The 17401-nt window shown below is 44.3% G+C and overlaps 1 protein-coding gene across 2 annotated transcripts in view; it reads left to right on the top strand.

Moving 5' to 3' along the window:
• The window catches only part of XNDC1N (XRCC1 N-terminal domain containing 1, N-terminal like), a 28610-nt gene that overhangs the window by 9000 nt on the left and 2209 nt on the right, over positions 1 to 17401 (top strand). The window contains exons 5-10 of one of the 2 annotated variants that reach the window (XM_038004903.2): positions 1108 to 1263; positions 2952 to 3130; positions 12606 to 12688; positions 13031 to 13104; positions 13893 to 13965; positions 16976 to 17103. In XM_038004903.2, the coding sequence (XP_037860831.1) occupies positions 1108 to 1263; positions 2952 to 3130; positions 12606 to 12688; positions 13031 to 13104; positions 13893 to 13965; positions 16976 to 17103 (693 nt within the window). Of the gene's footprint in view, positions 1 to 1107; positions 1264 to 2951; positions 3131 to 12605; positions 12689 to 12931; positions 13105 to 13892; positions 13966 to 16975; positions 17104 to 17401 lie in introns of both variants that reach the window. The other variant, XM_038004901.2, reaches the window with a different exon arrangement.

Raw genomic sequence — 17401 nt, 5'->3', positions numbered from 1 at the left:
GTGAGTTCTCTGTGGCCTAGGAACCTCTGAGGAAGGACACAGGAATGATAGTCCCCTCTAACTACTCCACTAGCGTGTCTCAGTTCATTCTGGCTGAGCAGCCTTTATGGAATAAGTTTTACCTGGGTGTCAAAGGGAAATGTGGCCCTTGCCCTTGGAGCAGATCTGTGTGGAGAACTCCAAGGGCTCTATTCACGTAGAATACAATGTGAATGGTGCTCCTCAAATTATGCAACATAACTACCATGCTTTGATCTTAGTGGTTTGGGTAAAACCTTAGGACACTGAGGTAATTATAAATCCCGGCCAGGCACAATGGCTCATGCCTGTAATCCCAACATTTTGGGAGGCCAAGGCGGGAGGATCCTTTGAACCCAGGAGTTTGAGATCAGCCTGGGCAACATGGCAAAATGCCGTCTCTACTAAAAGTTCAAAAATTAGCCAGGTGTGATCATGCACACCTGTAGTCCCAGTTATATGAGAAGCTGAGGTAGAAGGATCATCTGAGCCCAGGAGGTTGAGGCTGCAGTGAGCTGTGATAATGCCACTGCACTCCAGCCTGGGCAACAGTGAGACCCTGTCTCACAAAAAATAAAAATAAATCACAACAAATAGAACCTGCATACACCTGTAAATATCAGTGTCAGGAGGATGCTGGAGAGATGAACTGTGCAAGGATAATCCAAGAAGGCTGAGTAGGAGTTTATGGATTGAGAAGATTGACCTTAGAATTCTCTGGAATCTGGAACTGTCAAGTCCACTGGTCTGTTTCGTCAGGACAGAGAGATGTCAGGCTCCCTAGCAAGGAATTAAAAGAGACAGAATTTAGCGCTCTCTACCAGGGCCAGAGGACAGAGAAGCAACAAGTCTCTTTAATCAGGGGAAGGGTTCTGGCTGGAAGGAACATGGTGAATGTGTGACATTGGTATTTAGTGGACAGGAGTCTCATTCCACTCCAGTTACTGGCTCCCTGTGGGATTCCACATATCGATAAACCTTTCTGGCTTTCAACTAGCTGTGAAATAAAGAAGTGACTTCCTTCCACCCTATTCCTTTGTCTTCAGGTGTCTCATCCCTCTTAACCTTCTCTCAACCTTTTGTCCCCAGGTAACTGTGGCTGTGCATTCCTGCAAATTGATGTGGGCCGTTCTTCCTGGCCCCTGGACAGACCTTTCATCACCCTGCTCCCTGCAACCATGCTAATGTCTCTAACTGATTCAAAGCAGGGGAAGAACCGCTCTGGGGTCCGCATGTTTAAAGATGGTAAAGAGGGCAAAAGCAGAAAAGATGGGGGTGGTCTTTATGAGCAACAGAGATGCAGTACTAAAGAGGGCTGTGAGTGCTACTAGGTGTAGACTGTGAGAGGGAGCCTGTGCAGGGGCTTAGTTATATCTGTTGGAGGCAAAGGGTGGTTAAGGAATGGTGTGCTTGTGTGTGAGATCTGTGTGCTGAGGATGCATGCTAGCTGGAGAGATGGAGATTTATGAACTATTTATATTTATACATAACTTGTGGTTCGGTAGGGCCCAATATATAGAACACACACACTTGTTGATTATTTTTGTGGCCGGATGCGGTGGCTCACGCCTGTAATCCCAGCACTTTGGGAGATCAGGGTGGGTGGATCATCTGAGGTCAGGAGTTCGAGACCAGCCTGGCCAACATGGTAAAATCCCATCTCTACTAAAAATACAAAAATTAGCTGGGCATGGTGGTAAGCGCCTGTAATCCCAGCTATTGAGGAGGCTGAGGCAGAAGAATTGCTTGAACCTGGGAGCCAAAAGTTGCAGTGAGCCGAGATTGTGCCATTGCACTCCAGCCTGGGCGAAAAGAATGAAACTCTGTCTCAAAAAATAATAACAATAATAAGTTTTTGTGGGTATAAGTGTGGATGTAGGATAGATGTTTTTTGTTTTGTTTTGTTTTGTTTTGTTTTGTTTTGTTGAGACGGAGTCTCGCTGTGTCACCCAGGCTGGAGTGCAGTGGCGTGATCTCGGCTCACTGCAAGCTCCGCCTTCCGGGTTCACGCCATTCTCCTGCCTCAGCCTCCCAAGTAGCTGGGACTACAGGCGCCCGCCACCACGCCCGGCTTTTTTTTTGTATTTTTAGTAGAGACGGGGTTTCACCCTGTTAGCCAGGACGGTCTCGATCTCCTGACCTTGTGATCCGCCCGCCTCGGCCTCCCAGAGTGCTAGGATTACAGGTGTGAGCCACCGCGCCTGGCGGATAGATGTTTATGTAAGTGATGGAAGGCTACATAGTGGTTATAGTTATATAGTATATAATGTTTACTGAATTCTGTTTATACAAATCTCTGTTCACTAGGCACTACAGAAAAAACATAAGATCTGATTCCTAGCCTCTAGGAATGTACAGTCTCATAAGGATTTGTCTGTTTTTAAGTTGGAAGTATTTGTAATGTTGTAAAGGAAGAGTGACATTGGAGGGGCATATGATTTGGAGGAAGTGAAGTACTGACTGGACAGTGTTAGGAACTAAAGATGTGGAAGGTTTGTGATATCGGAATGTGATACTGTGAGCATGTAGAGCACGTGGTGGTGTGAGGGAGGTTGAAGTCTTATGATCCAGGAAGGGTTGATATATATCTCAGGTAATCCACTGGGCCCTTACTCTGCAAGTAACTTAAAATGAGATATTGATGAGGTCCCTGGAGAAGGAATAGAATTCATGCTGAGAATGGTGTGGAACTGTGACAGAGGAATGATGACGAGAAGGCAAGGGACTGGATATGAGAATGCCCTGACTGGCCTGCTTGGCGTTACCATACCCTGAGCACCTGAGCCTAACGGGACATTTACTGATGACCTCCTTCCTTTTGTTGGAAGTTACTCTCTATAGCTCCTTTCCTTAGTAGTGACCTTTTCGTCCTCTTTTTCTCCCATTTATGCATTTCCATTCCCCACTTATTTTCTTTCTCTTTTTCCCTTGAGTTGATTTCCTGGCTCCAGCCTCAGGAGAGTTATGGGATCGACTTCGCCTGACCTGCTCCCAACCCTTCACGCGTCATCAGTCCTTTGGCCTGGCCTTTCTACGGGTGCGTTCTTCTCTGGACTCCTTAGATGACTCTGTGTTGGGTCCCTCAGCCCTTGTGAACTCTGTGCTGAACAAGGTATGTATGATGGTGGAGTGAGGATTTAATGTTTGCCCTTCCTTTGCAGGTTTCTGGTTAAGAAGCTGGTGCTTGTTTGAGGCATAGACACACCCACACATACACACACACACACACAAATACAAGTATCAGTGGGCTTGATACCCTTTCTTACAGGTAAGAGTGAACTCCTCTCTCTCACACGAGGAATAAGCAAATGAGTGAGCCTTGGATACAGTATACACAAAACTTTTGGACCATTTGCTCTTTAGCCATAAATAAATTATTCTTGGATCCAAACTTAACTTCGTACTTTATTTCTAAGTTATTGGGTGACTGTAGCTTTTATGAGACTTTTCCTTTGAGCACTGTAAGTCCCAAAGCTCCCGTGTAGTTTCTCTGTCATTATTGCCTTAAACAAAGTTATATCTTTACATGTGTGTTCTGCAGTTTCATTTGTTCCCCTGCTTTTCTCCCTGTACAACACAATATAGGCATACCTTGAAGATGTTCCAGATTTGGTTCCAGATCATGACAATAAAGCAAGTCACACACATTTTTTGGTTTTTCAGTGTATATAAGCCAACAATTATCCGAACCTTCAGCGAGTCTCACACTGTTGCCCAGGCTGGAGTACAGTGGTGCGATCTCGGCTCACTGCAAGCTCCGCCTCCTGGGTTCATGCTACTCTCCTACCTCAGCCTCCCGAATGGCTGGGACTACAGGTGCCTGCCACCACACCCGGCTAATTTTTTGTATTTTTAGTAGAGACAAGGTTTCACCATGTTAACCAGGATGGTTTCGATCTCCTGACCTCGTGATCCGCCTGCCTTGGCCTCCCAAAGTGCTGGGATTATACACGTGAGCCACCGCGCCTGGCCAGCGTGTCGTAATCTTTTTGCTAGTGGAGAATCTTGCCTCAGTGTTGATAGCTGCTGACAGATCAGGGTGGTTATTGCTGAAGGTTGGGCTGGCCCTGGCAATTTTGTAAAATAAGACCATTAAGTTTGCCACATCAATCTACTCTTCCTTTCATGAAAGAGTTCTCTGTAGCATGTGATGCTGTTTGATAGCCTTTTAACCACAGTACAACTTCTTTCAAAATTTGAGTCAATTCTCCCGAATCCAGCCACTGCTTTATCAACTAAGTTTATGTCATAGTCTAAATCTTTTTTTATCATTTCAATAATGTTCACAGCTCTTCACCAGGAGTAGATTTCATCTCAAGAAACCACTTTGCTCATCTATAAGAAGCAACTCCTCATCTGTTCAGGTTTTATCTTGAGATTGCAGTAATTCTGTCGCATCCTCATGTTCCATTTCTATTTCTAGTTCTCTTACTATTTCTTTTTTTTTTTTTTCTGAGACAAAGTCTCGCTCTGTTACCCAGGGCTGGAGTGCAATGGCATGATCTCGGCTCACTACAACCTCTGCCTCCCGGATTCAAGCAATTCTCCCACCTCAGCCTCCAGAGTAGCTGGGATTACAGTCACACAGCACCACGCCTGGCTAATTTTTTGTATTTTAGTAGAGATGGGTTTCACCATGTTGACCAGGCTAGTCTCAAACTCCTGGCCTCAAGTGATCCACCCACCTCAGCCACCCAAAGTTCTGGGATTACAGGCGTGAGCCACCGCGCCCGGCCTGCTTCTCATACTATTTTGTGTCGCATTTGCAGTTACTTCCTCCCTTGAGGTCTTGAAAGCCCACAAGAGGGTTGGAATCAACTTCTTCCAAACTCATGTTAATGTTGATATTTTGACCTCCTCTCATGAATCACCAGCATTCTTAATGGCATCCAAGATGGTAAATTATTTCCAGGAGGTTTTCGTTTGCTTTCCTAGATCCATTAGAGGAATCACTATCTATATGACAGCTATAGCCTTACAGAATATATTTCTTAAATAGCAATGCTTGAAAGTTGAATTACTCCTTGATCTGTGGGCTGCAAAATGGATGTTAGTAGGCATGAAAACAACATTAAGCTCCTTGTTCATCTCCATCAGAGCTCTTGGCTTAGATGCATTACCAGTGAGCAGAAATGTTTTGAAAAGGAATCTTTCGTTCTGAGTACTAGATTTCAACAGTGGGTTTAAAATATTCAGGAAACCATGCTGTAAACCGATGTACTGTCATCTGGGCTTTGTTGTTCCATTTATAGAGCACAGGCAGAGTAGATTCAGCATAATTCTTAAGGGCCCTAGGATTTTTAGAATGGTAAATGAGCATTGGCTTCAACTTAAAGTCACCAGCTGCATTAGCCCTAAAGAGAGAGTTAGCTTGTCCTTTGAAGCCAGGCATTGACTTCTCTTTGGCTATGAAAGTCCTAGGCGGCATCTGTTTTTTTGTTGTTGTTGTTGTTGTTGTTGTTTTTTCTTTTGAGACTGAGTCTTGCTCTGTGGCCCAGGCTGGAGTGCAGTGGCGCAATCTCGGCTCACCACAACCTCCACCTCCCAGGTTCAAGCAATTCTCCTGCCTTAGCCTCCCGAGTAGCTGGGACTATAGGCACACACCACCACACCCGGCTAATTTTTGTATTAGTAGTAGAGATGGAGTTTCACCATATTGGCCAGGCTGGTCTCGAACTCCTGACCTTGTAATCCACCCGCCTCAGACTTCCAAAGTGCTGGGATTACAGGCATGAGCCACCACGCCTGCCCGGCATCTTCTTTCAATAGAAGGCAGTTTCATCTACATTGAAAATCTGTTGTTTAGTGTAGCCACCTTCATCAGTGATCTTAGCTAGATCTTCTGGGTAACTTGCTATAGCTTGTCCATCAGCACTTGCTGCTTCGTCTTGCATTTTAATGTTAAGGAGATGGATTTTTCTTCCTTAAACTTCATGAACCAATCTCTGCTAGCTTCAGACTTCTCCTCTGCTGCTTCTTCACCTCTCTCAGCCTTCATAGAATTGAAGAGGGTTAGGGCCTTGCTCTGGATTAGGCTTAGGATAAGTGTGTATCATGGCTGATTTGATCTATCCATACTGTTAAAACTGTATCCATGTCAGCAATAAGGCTGTTTTGCTTTCTTATCATACATGTTTTCACTAGAGTAGCACTTTTAATTTTCTTCAAGAATTTTTTCAGCTGGATGTGGTGGCTCACGCCTGTAATCCTAGCACTGTGTAAGACCAAAGCAGGCAGATCCCTTGAGCTCAGGAGTTCAAGACCAGCCTGGGCAACATGGCAAAACCCTGTCTCTACATAAAATACAAAAATTGACCAGGCCCAGTGGCTCATGCCTATAATCCTAGCACTTTGGGAGGCCGAGGCAGGTGGATTGCCTGAGCTCTGGAGTTCAAGACCAGTTTGGGCAATACGGTGAAATCACGTCTCTACTAAAATACAAAAAATTAGCTGAGTGTGGCGGCGTGCACCTGTTGTCCCAGCTACTTGGGAGGCTGAGGCAGAAGAATTGCTTGAACCCAGGAGGCAGAGGTTGCAGTGAGCCAAGATCGTGCCGCTGCACTCCAGCTTGTGCAACAGAGCGAGACTCCATCTAAAAAAAAAAAAAAATTATCTGGGCATGGTGGCACATGCCTGTAGTCCCAGCTACTTGGGAAGCCAAGGTGGGAGGATCACTTGAGCCTGGGAGGCAGAGGTTGCAGTGAGGTGAGATTGCACCACTGTACTCCAGCCTGGGTGACAGTGAGACCCTGTCTCAAAAAAAAGAATTTTTTCTTTGCATTTACCACTTGGCTAACTGTTTGCCACAGGAGGCCTAGCTTTCAGCCTACCTTAGCCTTTGCTATTCCTTTCTTACTAAAGCAGTCATCTCATCCCTCTTATCCTTCTCTCGTGGCCGTGCTTTCCTGCAGATTGATGTGGGCCGTTCTTCCTGGCCCCTGGACAGACCTTTCATCACCCTGCTCCCTGCAACCACAAAGTGAGAGACATGCCACTCTTCACTTCATTTGAATAGTTAGAGGCCATTTTAGGATTATTAAATGGTCTAATTTTGATGCTGTTGTATCTCAGGGAGTTGGGAAGCCTGAAGAGGGAGAGAGACAGGGGAATGACCAGTCAGTGGAGCACACATACAATGTTTATCAATTAAGTTTGCCATCTTAGGCTAGGCACAGTGTCTCATACCTATAAGGCTGAGATGGGAGAATCACTTGAGGTCAGGTGTCTCTGAAAAAAAAAAAGACCTTGTCTCTTTTAAAAAAAAAAAAAAACAGGCATGGTGGCACACATCTGTAGTCCCAGCTACTTGAGACTGAGGAAGGAAGATCACCTGAGACCAGGAGTTTGAGGCTGCAGTGAGCTATGATTAGTGCAGCTGCATTCCTGCCTGGGTGACAGAGCGATACCCTGTCTCAAAACTAAAAAAAAGTTTACCATCTTACGTGAGCACAATTCGTGGCACCCCCAAAACAGTTACAGTAGTAACATTAAAGATCACTGATCATAGATCACTGTAACAAATGTAGTAATAATGAGAAGGTTTGAAATGTGAGAAATACCGAAATGTGAGAGTTACCAAAATGTGATGCAGCAACAGGAAGTGAGCACATACTGTTAGCAAAACGGTGCTGATAGACTTGCAGCGTTGTCACAAACCTTCCTTTTTTTTTAAGCACACAGTATCTATGAAGCACAATAAAATGAAGTATGCCTGTACTCCTAAGATAAGATATATGGATTTCTAGCCCTGAGGTTATATCAATTTACTTCGATTTGCTCAACCAGGCTTCTAGTTTTTTTCTTAAGCCTATTCTGACTCCTCTTGCTTCGTTGTTACACTTGTTTATCTTTCTAAGCCAGTACCCTCCATCATATTTCATTCATAAAAAATGAGTGTTTTATCATACAAAGCTAGAGTCATGGAATTTTAGAGATCATCCAACCCCCACCATCTCATTTTCCATCTCAGATAGGAAAACTTCTATATGTTCAGAGTCCTACAGTGAGTCAGAACAGCATAAGGACTAGGTCTCCTGTCCCTACACTGTGCCTACACTACACACTCTGCCTCTTGTGCACACAAGAAACTTTCTTAGAAGTTTCAAACCTTTCACAACCAAAAGAATCCCAGTTCACATGAGCGAACTTCACAAGAGTCAATCCTTTTGAGGTTCCTGAGAAAAAGAAGAGGCAGCACTGGGCAGAGAAAATGAAGTTAGAGCAGAAAGAACAAGAGTAGATCCTTTTGTCGTGCAGTTTTAGGAGAGATCCAGAGAGCTAAGACAAAGTCAAATTTGGTCTGAGACTACTCTTCCATTGTGGAAAGGGCTAAAAAATGTAAAAGGACCGACAGTTGCAGTTCGGTGTGCCCTACCAGGTTCCACTTGCTGCAGTGCTAAGAGCTGACATGAGTGGAGCTCGATCTCTGTGATCCTGCCTAGTCAATAAAATGAAGCTCCATGAGATTAGGAACCTGTCTGTCTCGTTCTGTAATGAATTCCTGGCACCTAGAACATTGCCCAGAGCAAAGTAGCCTTTTAGTGTAAATGTTCATTATATAAGTGACCTTTTAAAGGGGAGTTGTAGATAGAGTCACCATAAAACTTATCATCCAAACCAGGACACTTTAAGGGCAAAGGAGAATGCTATTAATAATTACACTAAGTCCAGGCACAGTGGCTCATGCCTTTAATTCTAGCACTTGCGGAGACCAAAGTGGGAGGATCATTTGAGCCCAGAAATTCAGGACCAGCCTGGGCAACATAGCGAGATGCTGTCTCCACAAAAAAAGTATTTATTTATTTTTTTATTTTTATTTTTTTATTTTTTTGAGACGGAGTCTCACTCTGTCACCCAGGCTGGAGTGCAGTGGTGCGATCTTGGCTCACTGCAAGCTCCTTCTCCCAGGTTCATGCCATTCTCCTGCCTCACCCTCCCCAGCAGCTGGGACTACAGGCACACACCACTACGCCCAGATAATTTTTTGTGCTTTTAGTAGAGACGGCGTTTCACCGTGTTAGCCAAGATGGTCTCCATCCCCTAACCGTGTGATCTGCCCACTTCAGCCTCCCAAAGTACTGGGATTACAGGTGGGATTACAGGAGTGCAGTGGCGTGATCACTCACTACGACCTCCACCTCCTGGGTTCAAACAATCCTTCCGCCTCAACCTCCCAGTAGCTGGAACTACAAGTGCATACTACCAGGCCCAAATAATTTTTTTTTTTTTTTAAAGACAAAGTCGGGGAGGGCGCAGTGGCTCAAGCCTGTAATCCCAGCACTTTGGGAGGCCGAGACAGGCGGATCATGAGGTCAGGAGATCGAGACCATCCTGGCTAACTTGGTGAAACCACGTCTCTACTAAAAATACAAAAAATTAGCCAGGTGCGGTGGCGGGCACCTGTAGTTCCAGCTACATAGGAGGCTGAGGCAAGAGAATGGCGTGAACCCGGGAGGCGGAGCTTGCAGTGAGCGGAGATTGCGCCACTGCACTCCAGCCTGAGCGACAGAGCGAGACTCCGTCTCAAAAAAAAAAAAAAAAAGACAAAGTCTCGCTCTGTCGCCCGGGCTGGAGCACAGTGGCATGATCTCGGCTCACTGCAACCTTCCACCTCTATTTTTTATAGAGACCAAGGTCTCACTATGTTGCCCAGGCTGGTCTCAAACTCCTGAGCTCAAGCAGTCCTCTTGTCTCAGCCTCCCACTGTGCTGGGATTACAGGCGTGTACCACCACACCCAGCCTCTACAAAAAATTTAAAAATTAGGTGCAGTGACTCATGCCTGTAATCCCAACACTTTGGGAGGCCAAGGCAAATGGATCGCTTGAGCCCTGGAGTTTGAGACCAGACTGTGCAACATAGCAAAACCCCATCTCTACAAAAAAATAACAAATTAGGCATGGTGGTGTACGCCTGTAGTCCCAGCTACTCAGGAGGCTGAGGTGGTAGGATCACTTGAGTCTGGGAGTTCAAGGCTTCAGTGAGCTGTGATTGTTCCATTGCACTCCAGCCTAGGCAACAGAGCTAGACCCTGTCTAAAGAAAAAAATAAATAAAAATTAGCCAGGCATGGTGGCCCGTGCCTGTCGTCCTAGATACTTAGGAGGCTGACGTAGAAGGATCACTTGAGCCCAGGAGATCAAGGTTGCAGTGAGCCATAATCATACCACTACATTCCAGCCTGAGTGACAGAGTGAGGCCCTGTCTCAAAACATAATAATAATAATTATCATTATTATTTTTATACGGAGACAACAGATACAAGGTAGGACTGTTCCAGGCAAACCAGTACCTATGTTCACCCCAGTTTTAGGATAAACAAAAGTTTCTCAGGGTTCTTTTCCATTTTGGCCATCTACATTACCCTGCACTTCTAGGACTATGGTGGGATGGAGGTCAAGGGGAGTCAGCAACTGCAGAGCCTTGTCAGAAGGGTATCGAACATCAGCAGCAGGGTGAAACATACATGCAGGTACTTCGTGAAACTGTAGCGAAGGAATGACCTGAAACATTTCAGCAAGAGACAGATGGTACATGTAAGTTGGGATTACAGATTGATGGCACTCAGTTTTATAATTTAGGATGCCTAAAACATCATAGACTTTTTTCCTAATGAATCATTTTAATTGGTATGTTATAGTGAAAGCAAAACATAGGGCTTTTAACTCTGTGAAACGGGGTTATTATGATCACCAGTTTTCTCGTAAGAAAAGCACAGAGAAATTTAGTGGGGTGACCCAGGTCACACTGCCAAATAAGTCTTGAAGTGGATTTGAACCCGGGCCACTTGATTCCAACTAATCTTTGCTCAGAAGCTAATAATTAATCATTTTATAATAATTAATTTCCTGATAATCTCACTTAGAGTTAAGGTTAAAATAAACTGTCTCTACACACCTATCTAGTTACCCTTTCTAGTGGCATTCACTGTAACATTCATGAGACAAGGTAAAGAAAAAATGAAAACCCTGGAAAATTAAAGAAAAAAATTTCAGGATTATTGCTAGGTCCAAGAAAAGATTGTAATGGTAATTAGAAAATATTAAAGAGTTAATGAGAATGAAAATACTACTCAAGTTTGTAGAATGAAGCCAAAGCCATTTACCTTTAAAATAACCTGTGATAGAAGAATCAGAGTTGAAAATTAAAGACAAAAATTTTTTTACGGTAAGGGAAAAAGGAAATTTCTATTAATAAAAAAAGAAAAAGGAATTAGGAGGCCGGGAGCAGTGGCTCACACCTGTAATCCCAGCACTTTTGGAGGCCGAGGCAGGCAGATGACTTGAGGCCAGGAGTTCAAGACCATCCTGGCCAACATGGCAAAACCCTGTTTCTACTAAAAATACAAAAATTAGCTGACTGTGGTGGTGCACGCCTGTAATCCTAGCTACTCAGGAGGCTGAGGCACAAAAATCACTTGAACCTGAGAGGCAGAGGTTGTAGTGAGCTGAGATCATGCCACTGCACGCCATCCTAGATGGCAGAGTATGACTGTGTCTCAAAAAAGAAAAAATAATTAGGGGCCAGGTGCAATGGCACGTGCCTGTAATCTCAGTGGTTTGGGAGGCCGAGGAGGGATGATCGCTTGAGCCCAAGAGTTTGAGACCAGCCTGTGCAACATAGTGAGACTTTGTCTCTACAAAAAAATTTTTTTAATTAGCTGGGCATGGTGGTGTGAGCCTGTGGTCCCAGCTGCTTGAGAGGCTGAGGTGAGAGGATTGCTTGAGCCCCAGAGTTCAAGGCTACAGTGAGCCATGATCCTGCCACTGCATCCCAGCCTGGGTAGAGCAAGACCCAATTTTTTTTTTTCTTCTTTTTATTTGAGACAGGGTCTCACTCTTGTCACCTTGCTGGAGTGCAGTGGTGCAGTCACAGCTCACTGCAGCCTTGGCTTCTGAAGCCCAAGAAGTCCTCCCACCTCAGCACCTCAGCCTCCCAAGTAGCTAGGACCACAGACATGTACCACCATGCCTGGCTAATGTTTTTATTTTTTTATAGACAGGGTCTTACTATGTTGCTCAGGCTGGTCTGAAACTCCTGGGCTCTAGCAGTCCTCCCACCTTGGCCTCCTAAAGTGCTGAGATTACAGCCACGAATCACTGTACCGAGGGTGAGATCCCATCTCTTTTTTAAAAAGTAGGGGTATAATCACAGATAAATTGAATTTTGACAAAGAATTAAGAAACTAGCATACTACAATATAAATAAAATCTCTATGCAGAAATTATTTGGGAGATTATTGCACATAGACATTTCTGGAGCAAGGAGGTTATAAAATGCCTGTGATAGGTATGGTGGCTAATGCTAGAGACATATCTATATGCATACATACACACACATCTCTTTATAGATGGCTAGAAACTGTGGTAGGTTTTTAGTTGCAAGTTAACAAAATTGTTCACAAAATAAATCATACTAAAAACTAAACAATATTATTTGATAATATTTAGAGGGAAATAATGAAATAAATGTCCCCAAAAAGTTCCGTCATTTGAGTAGTTTGACAGTTTGAGTAGGCCCTGGCACTAGGTAGCAGTGTCCCCTGGTGGTGAATCTTGGTATTTCATATCTCTCAATTTTTTTTCCTCAGGGTTCTGATGCTCAGGAGTCTGGTCCTAGCCCCTGGCTAGCTAATCCTTCCATCCGGAGGACCTTCTTCCCACATCCCCATACGTATGTACTTGACAGAGTGGAAGTCTCCCAGCCACCTCTCAGATCTTTCTCCTGGAAAAGAAATGCTATCAAGTCACTGACAAGCACACAAGACCAGCCTGGGTTCACCAAATTAATCACATACTCTAGGCCTAACCCTATCTGTATATTAAACTAGCTTTCTTGCTTAAATGCCATTGACATGAGTGAGCAGAATAAGACCGACATTTCAAGTGGAACCAAGTACTCTCTCTTTCCCTGCAGGGATACCAAGGAAATTTCAGAGCTCAGGAATATCCTAACACAGATGCAGCCAGGGACTCTGGGGCGTTCAGCCCACATGGTGCTTTCTGCTGCCCGCAGGGTGCCTCCAGTCAGTGTGGCAAGCCCAAAGAACAACCATGCAGAATCAGGTTCCAGTCCTCCAGGCAGGGCAGGTGAGTCCACATGACCTGTTCCTTCCTGTCCCTAGCAATGCCCTTCCTCCCTGAATCTACCATTGCTCTACAGGGATGGCTCACTAGTGGAACTTCATGTGATAGAAAAGATAATTGTTGGTGTCTTGTTACCAGAAGACAAATCAAATATTGTATAGTAATTGAAAGAGCACTGGCCTAGGAATCAGCAATCCTTATCTCTTTGGGTCTCAGCTGTATACCACAGAAGGAAAGATGTAGTTTATTATTTTAAGAGAAAGAGACTAGAAGGGAACTCATAATTTTTGGGCACCTACTATAAGCTGGGCCCTGGAGCTATGAAAGCACTTTAAAATATATTAAATGCTATACAAAGTGTTTCATAAGTTCAGGATAACCAGACAAATGGAAGTTGATAGTTTTTATTGTCACTCATTTGACAGATATTTATTAAGCATCGTTTGTGCCAGGCTCTGTGCTAGACATCAGGGATACCGCAGTAAATAAAATAGCAATGCTCCTTCCCTAGTGGAGAAACACATGTCAGTGTCACACAAATAAATTTAAATCTTCAAACTGTGATGAGTACTGTCAAGGAAAAGCATAATTGGATGACTGGATGTAGATTAGAGAATCCAGGGAAAGTGCCGCATAGAAATTAGCATTTCATCTAAGACTTGGAAGAGTGAGAAAGGCACACTCTTTGCCTCCAGGCAAAGAGGGTAGAAAGAATATTCTTAGAAGAAGTAACATCACATGTGAAGACTGTTTTGTTTAAGAGCTATATTTAATGAGCATTTTTAATACAGAGCCCAGAGCAGAGGAGCAAAACTCTGAGAATGATGTGGGCAGAATGAAAAGAAGGAAAGTGCAGCACCAAAGGTAAGTAGATCAACATGAAAGACCCAAATCACCTCCCCAAACCTTATTGCCCTTTTGCAGCTGTCCTTACCCCCAGTCTTGTTTCATTAAGGTCAGAGTGTATCCTTGTGTCTGGGTTTAACCTGTGGGTCTAGACCTAAGGGCACTGAAGAAAAGATATCCTTGTCCACATGTTGTCAGGTTTGGAACTAGGCAAAGAGGCAGTCCTGTAGTGAACCAGAATCTGAAGATGAGTATGCTGTATTTCATGGGCTTCATCAAAATCTAAATCTTTGGCTGGGCACAGTGGCTCACGCCTGTAATCCCAATACTTTGGGAGGCCAAGGTGGGTGGATCACCTGAGGTCAGGAGTTCAAGACCAGCCTGGCCAACACGGCGAAACCCTGTTTCTACTAAAAATACAAAAATTAGTCGAGTGTGGTGGTACGTTCCTATAATCCCAGCTACTCAGGAGGCTGAGGCAGGAGAATCGCTTGAACCCAGGAGGCAGAGGTTGCAGTGAGCTGAGATCACGCCATTGCACTCCAGCCTGGGCAACAAGAGTGAAACTGTCTCAAAAAAAAAAAACAAAAAACTGAATCTTTTCTGCTTCAAAGGACACTGTCAAGAAAGTAAAAGACAACCCATAGAATATGGAGGAAAGTATTTGCATATCATATATTCCGTAAGGCTCTTTTTTTTTTTTTTTTTTTGAGATGGAGTCTCGCTCTGTTGCCCAGGGTGGAGTGCAGTGGCCAGATCTCAGCTCACTGCAAGCTCCGCCTCCCGGGTTTATGCCATTCTCCTGCCTCAGCCTCCCGAGTAGCTGGGACTACAAGCGACCGCCACCTCGCCCGGCTAGTTTTTTGTATTTTTTTTTTTTTTAGTAGAGATGGGGTTTCACCGGGTTAGCCAGGATGGTCTCGATCTCCTGACCTTGTGATCTGCCCGTCTCAGCCTCCCAAAGTGCTGGGATTACAGGCTTGAGCCACCGCACCTGGCCCAGTAAGGCTCTTTTATCTAAAATATATAAAGAACATTTACAAGTCAACAATAGAAAGATACTCTAATTTTTAGAATGGACAAATAATCCAAATAGAATTTTCTCCAAAGAAGATATATAAATGGCTATTAAGCACATAGAAGATGCTTAACATCATTAGCCATCAGAGAAATGCCAATCAAAACCCCACAATGATTATTTCACACCTGCTAGGATGATGTAATAAAAAAGATGGACAATAACAAGTGTTGGCAAAGATATGGAGAAACTGAAACTCTCATACATATTGCCAGTGGAAATGTAAATTAGTGCAGCTGATTGGAAAACAGTTTAGCAGTTTTTCAAAATGTTTATATGGAGTTACCATATGACCTAGCAGTTAGCTCCTAGGTGTATACTTCCAAAGAACTGATAACAGGTGTTCACACAGAAACTTACAGGCAAATGTTCAGAGCAACATTATTAATAATAGCCCAGAAATTGAAACAACCCAAGTGTCTATCAGCTGATAAATAAAATGTGGTATATCTATGCTGTGGAATATTACTCTGCCATAAAAAAGGAATATAGTACTGATACCTGCTCCAACATGGATGAACCTTGAAACCATACTAAGTGTAAGAAGTCAGTCACAAAAAACCATATAGTATATGATTTCATGTCCAGAATAGGCAATTCCAAACCACTAAAGTAGATTAGCAGTTGCCAGAGTCTGGTTCAGGCTTTCTTTTCTTTCTTTTTTTTTTTTTTTTTTTTTTTTTGAGACAAAGTGTTGTTCTGGCACCCAGGCTGGAGTGCAGTGGCACAATCTCAGCTCACTGCAACCTCCACCTCCTAGTTCAAGCCATTCTCCTGCCTCAGCCACCCAAGTAGCAGGGACTACAGGCGTACACCACCACACCGAGGTAATTTTTGTGTTTTCAGTAGAGATGGGGTTTTGCCATGTTGGCCAGGGTGGTCTTGAACTCCTGACCTCAGGTGATCCATCTGCCTCGGCCTCCCAAAATTCTGGGATTACAGGCATGAGCCACTGTGCCCAACCTGGGTTCTGGGTTTCTTTTGGGAGTAGTGAAAATGTTCTGGAATTACATGGTTGTGGTTACAGAACTCTGTCAATACAGGGTTTTGAATTGAATTTATATATATATAAACAATTGAAAATTGACGGAGTTGTGCTTTCTCACTCAGTCTGGAATGCAGTGGCATGATCTCAGCTCACTGCAACCTCAGCCTCCCAGGTTCAAGCTGTTCTCCTGCCGCAGCCTCCCAAGCTGGGTCTACAGGTGCACGTCACCACACCCAGCTAATTTTTGTTTTTTGTTTGTTTCTTTGTTTGAGATGGAGTTTTACTCTTGTTGCCCAGACTGGAGTGCAACGGGGCAATCTCAGCTCACCACAACCTCTGTCTCCCGGGTTCAAGAGATTCTCCTGCCTCAGCCTCTTGAGTAGCTGGGATTACAGGCGCCCGCCACCACGCCCAGCTAATTTTTGTATTTTTATTATAGACGGGCTTTCTCCGTGTTGGTCAGGCTGGTCTCAAACTCCCAACCTCAGGTGATCCCCCCACCTCGGCCTCCCAGAGTGGTGGGATTACAGGCGTAAGCCACTGCGTCCGGCCTAATTTTTGTATTTTTAGTAGAGACAGGCAAATGTTGGCCAGGCTGGTCTCAAACTCCTGACCTCAGGTGATCCGCCTGCCTTGGCCTCCCAGAGTGCTGGGATTACAGGTGTGAGCCACCACACCTGGCCTTGAATTTATATTTTTAAAGAGTGAGTTTTATGGTATGTGTACTATATTTCAATTAAAAAATAATAACCCAAGGGCAATAATGGAATCTCTGTTCTCAGATGTTCAAAGGTTAAATGTCTTCCCTCAAGTCTGGTATATCAGGTGGGAAAACCAGGACCCCAACCCAGGGTTTCTAGGTCTACATTAACTCTTCTGCATTATTTTTGCTCTGATTCCAGACTCCTTCAGCCCTTATGGCCTCTTACTAATAGCTGGTCTTTAACTGTTCTTTCTCACAGGCCTTTATCCAACTCTAATTCTCGGCCAAACAGGAGGGAGACAGCAAGAGCAAGGCAAAAAAAACAGCACCGACCCCAGGCCCAAAGTAGTGGTGACCAGAATAGTGGACTGTGCCCGATTTGTGCAGGTAAGATGCTTGTGCACAGGGAGTTGTTGTATGACAACTAGGCATTCCTTGAGGGAGGAATAGGAGATCTGAGAGTACTGCCAAGAAACATTTGAATTTGGAGTGCTGGCTTCTGTCATCTCTGCAGCTCTCAGGTGTGGAACTGTATTTTTAGTCAAGTGTAATTCAAGACAAGTGTGTACTGAGCACCTGTTCACACTGTGCCGGCTAAGCTGAGGAAGGGACATGGGCCCTGCCCTCTGGAGAAGCATGAAACCAAACAATGTAAAACACAATCGGAGAGGGCCTAGAACTTCCT

This window comes from Chlorocebus sabaeus, chromosome 1 (assembly GCF_047675955.1).
Source record: "Chlorocebus sabaeus isolate Y175 chromosome 1, mChlSab1.0.hap1, whole genome shotgun sequence".
In the NCBI taxonomy this organism is placed as follows: Eukaryota; Metazoa; Chordata; class Mammalia; order Primates; family Cercopithecidae; genus Chlorocebus; species Chlorocebus sabaeus.
This window is presented reverse-complemented; position numbering and strand designations above follow the sequence as displayed.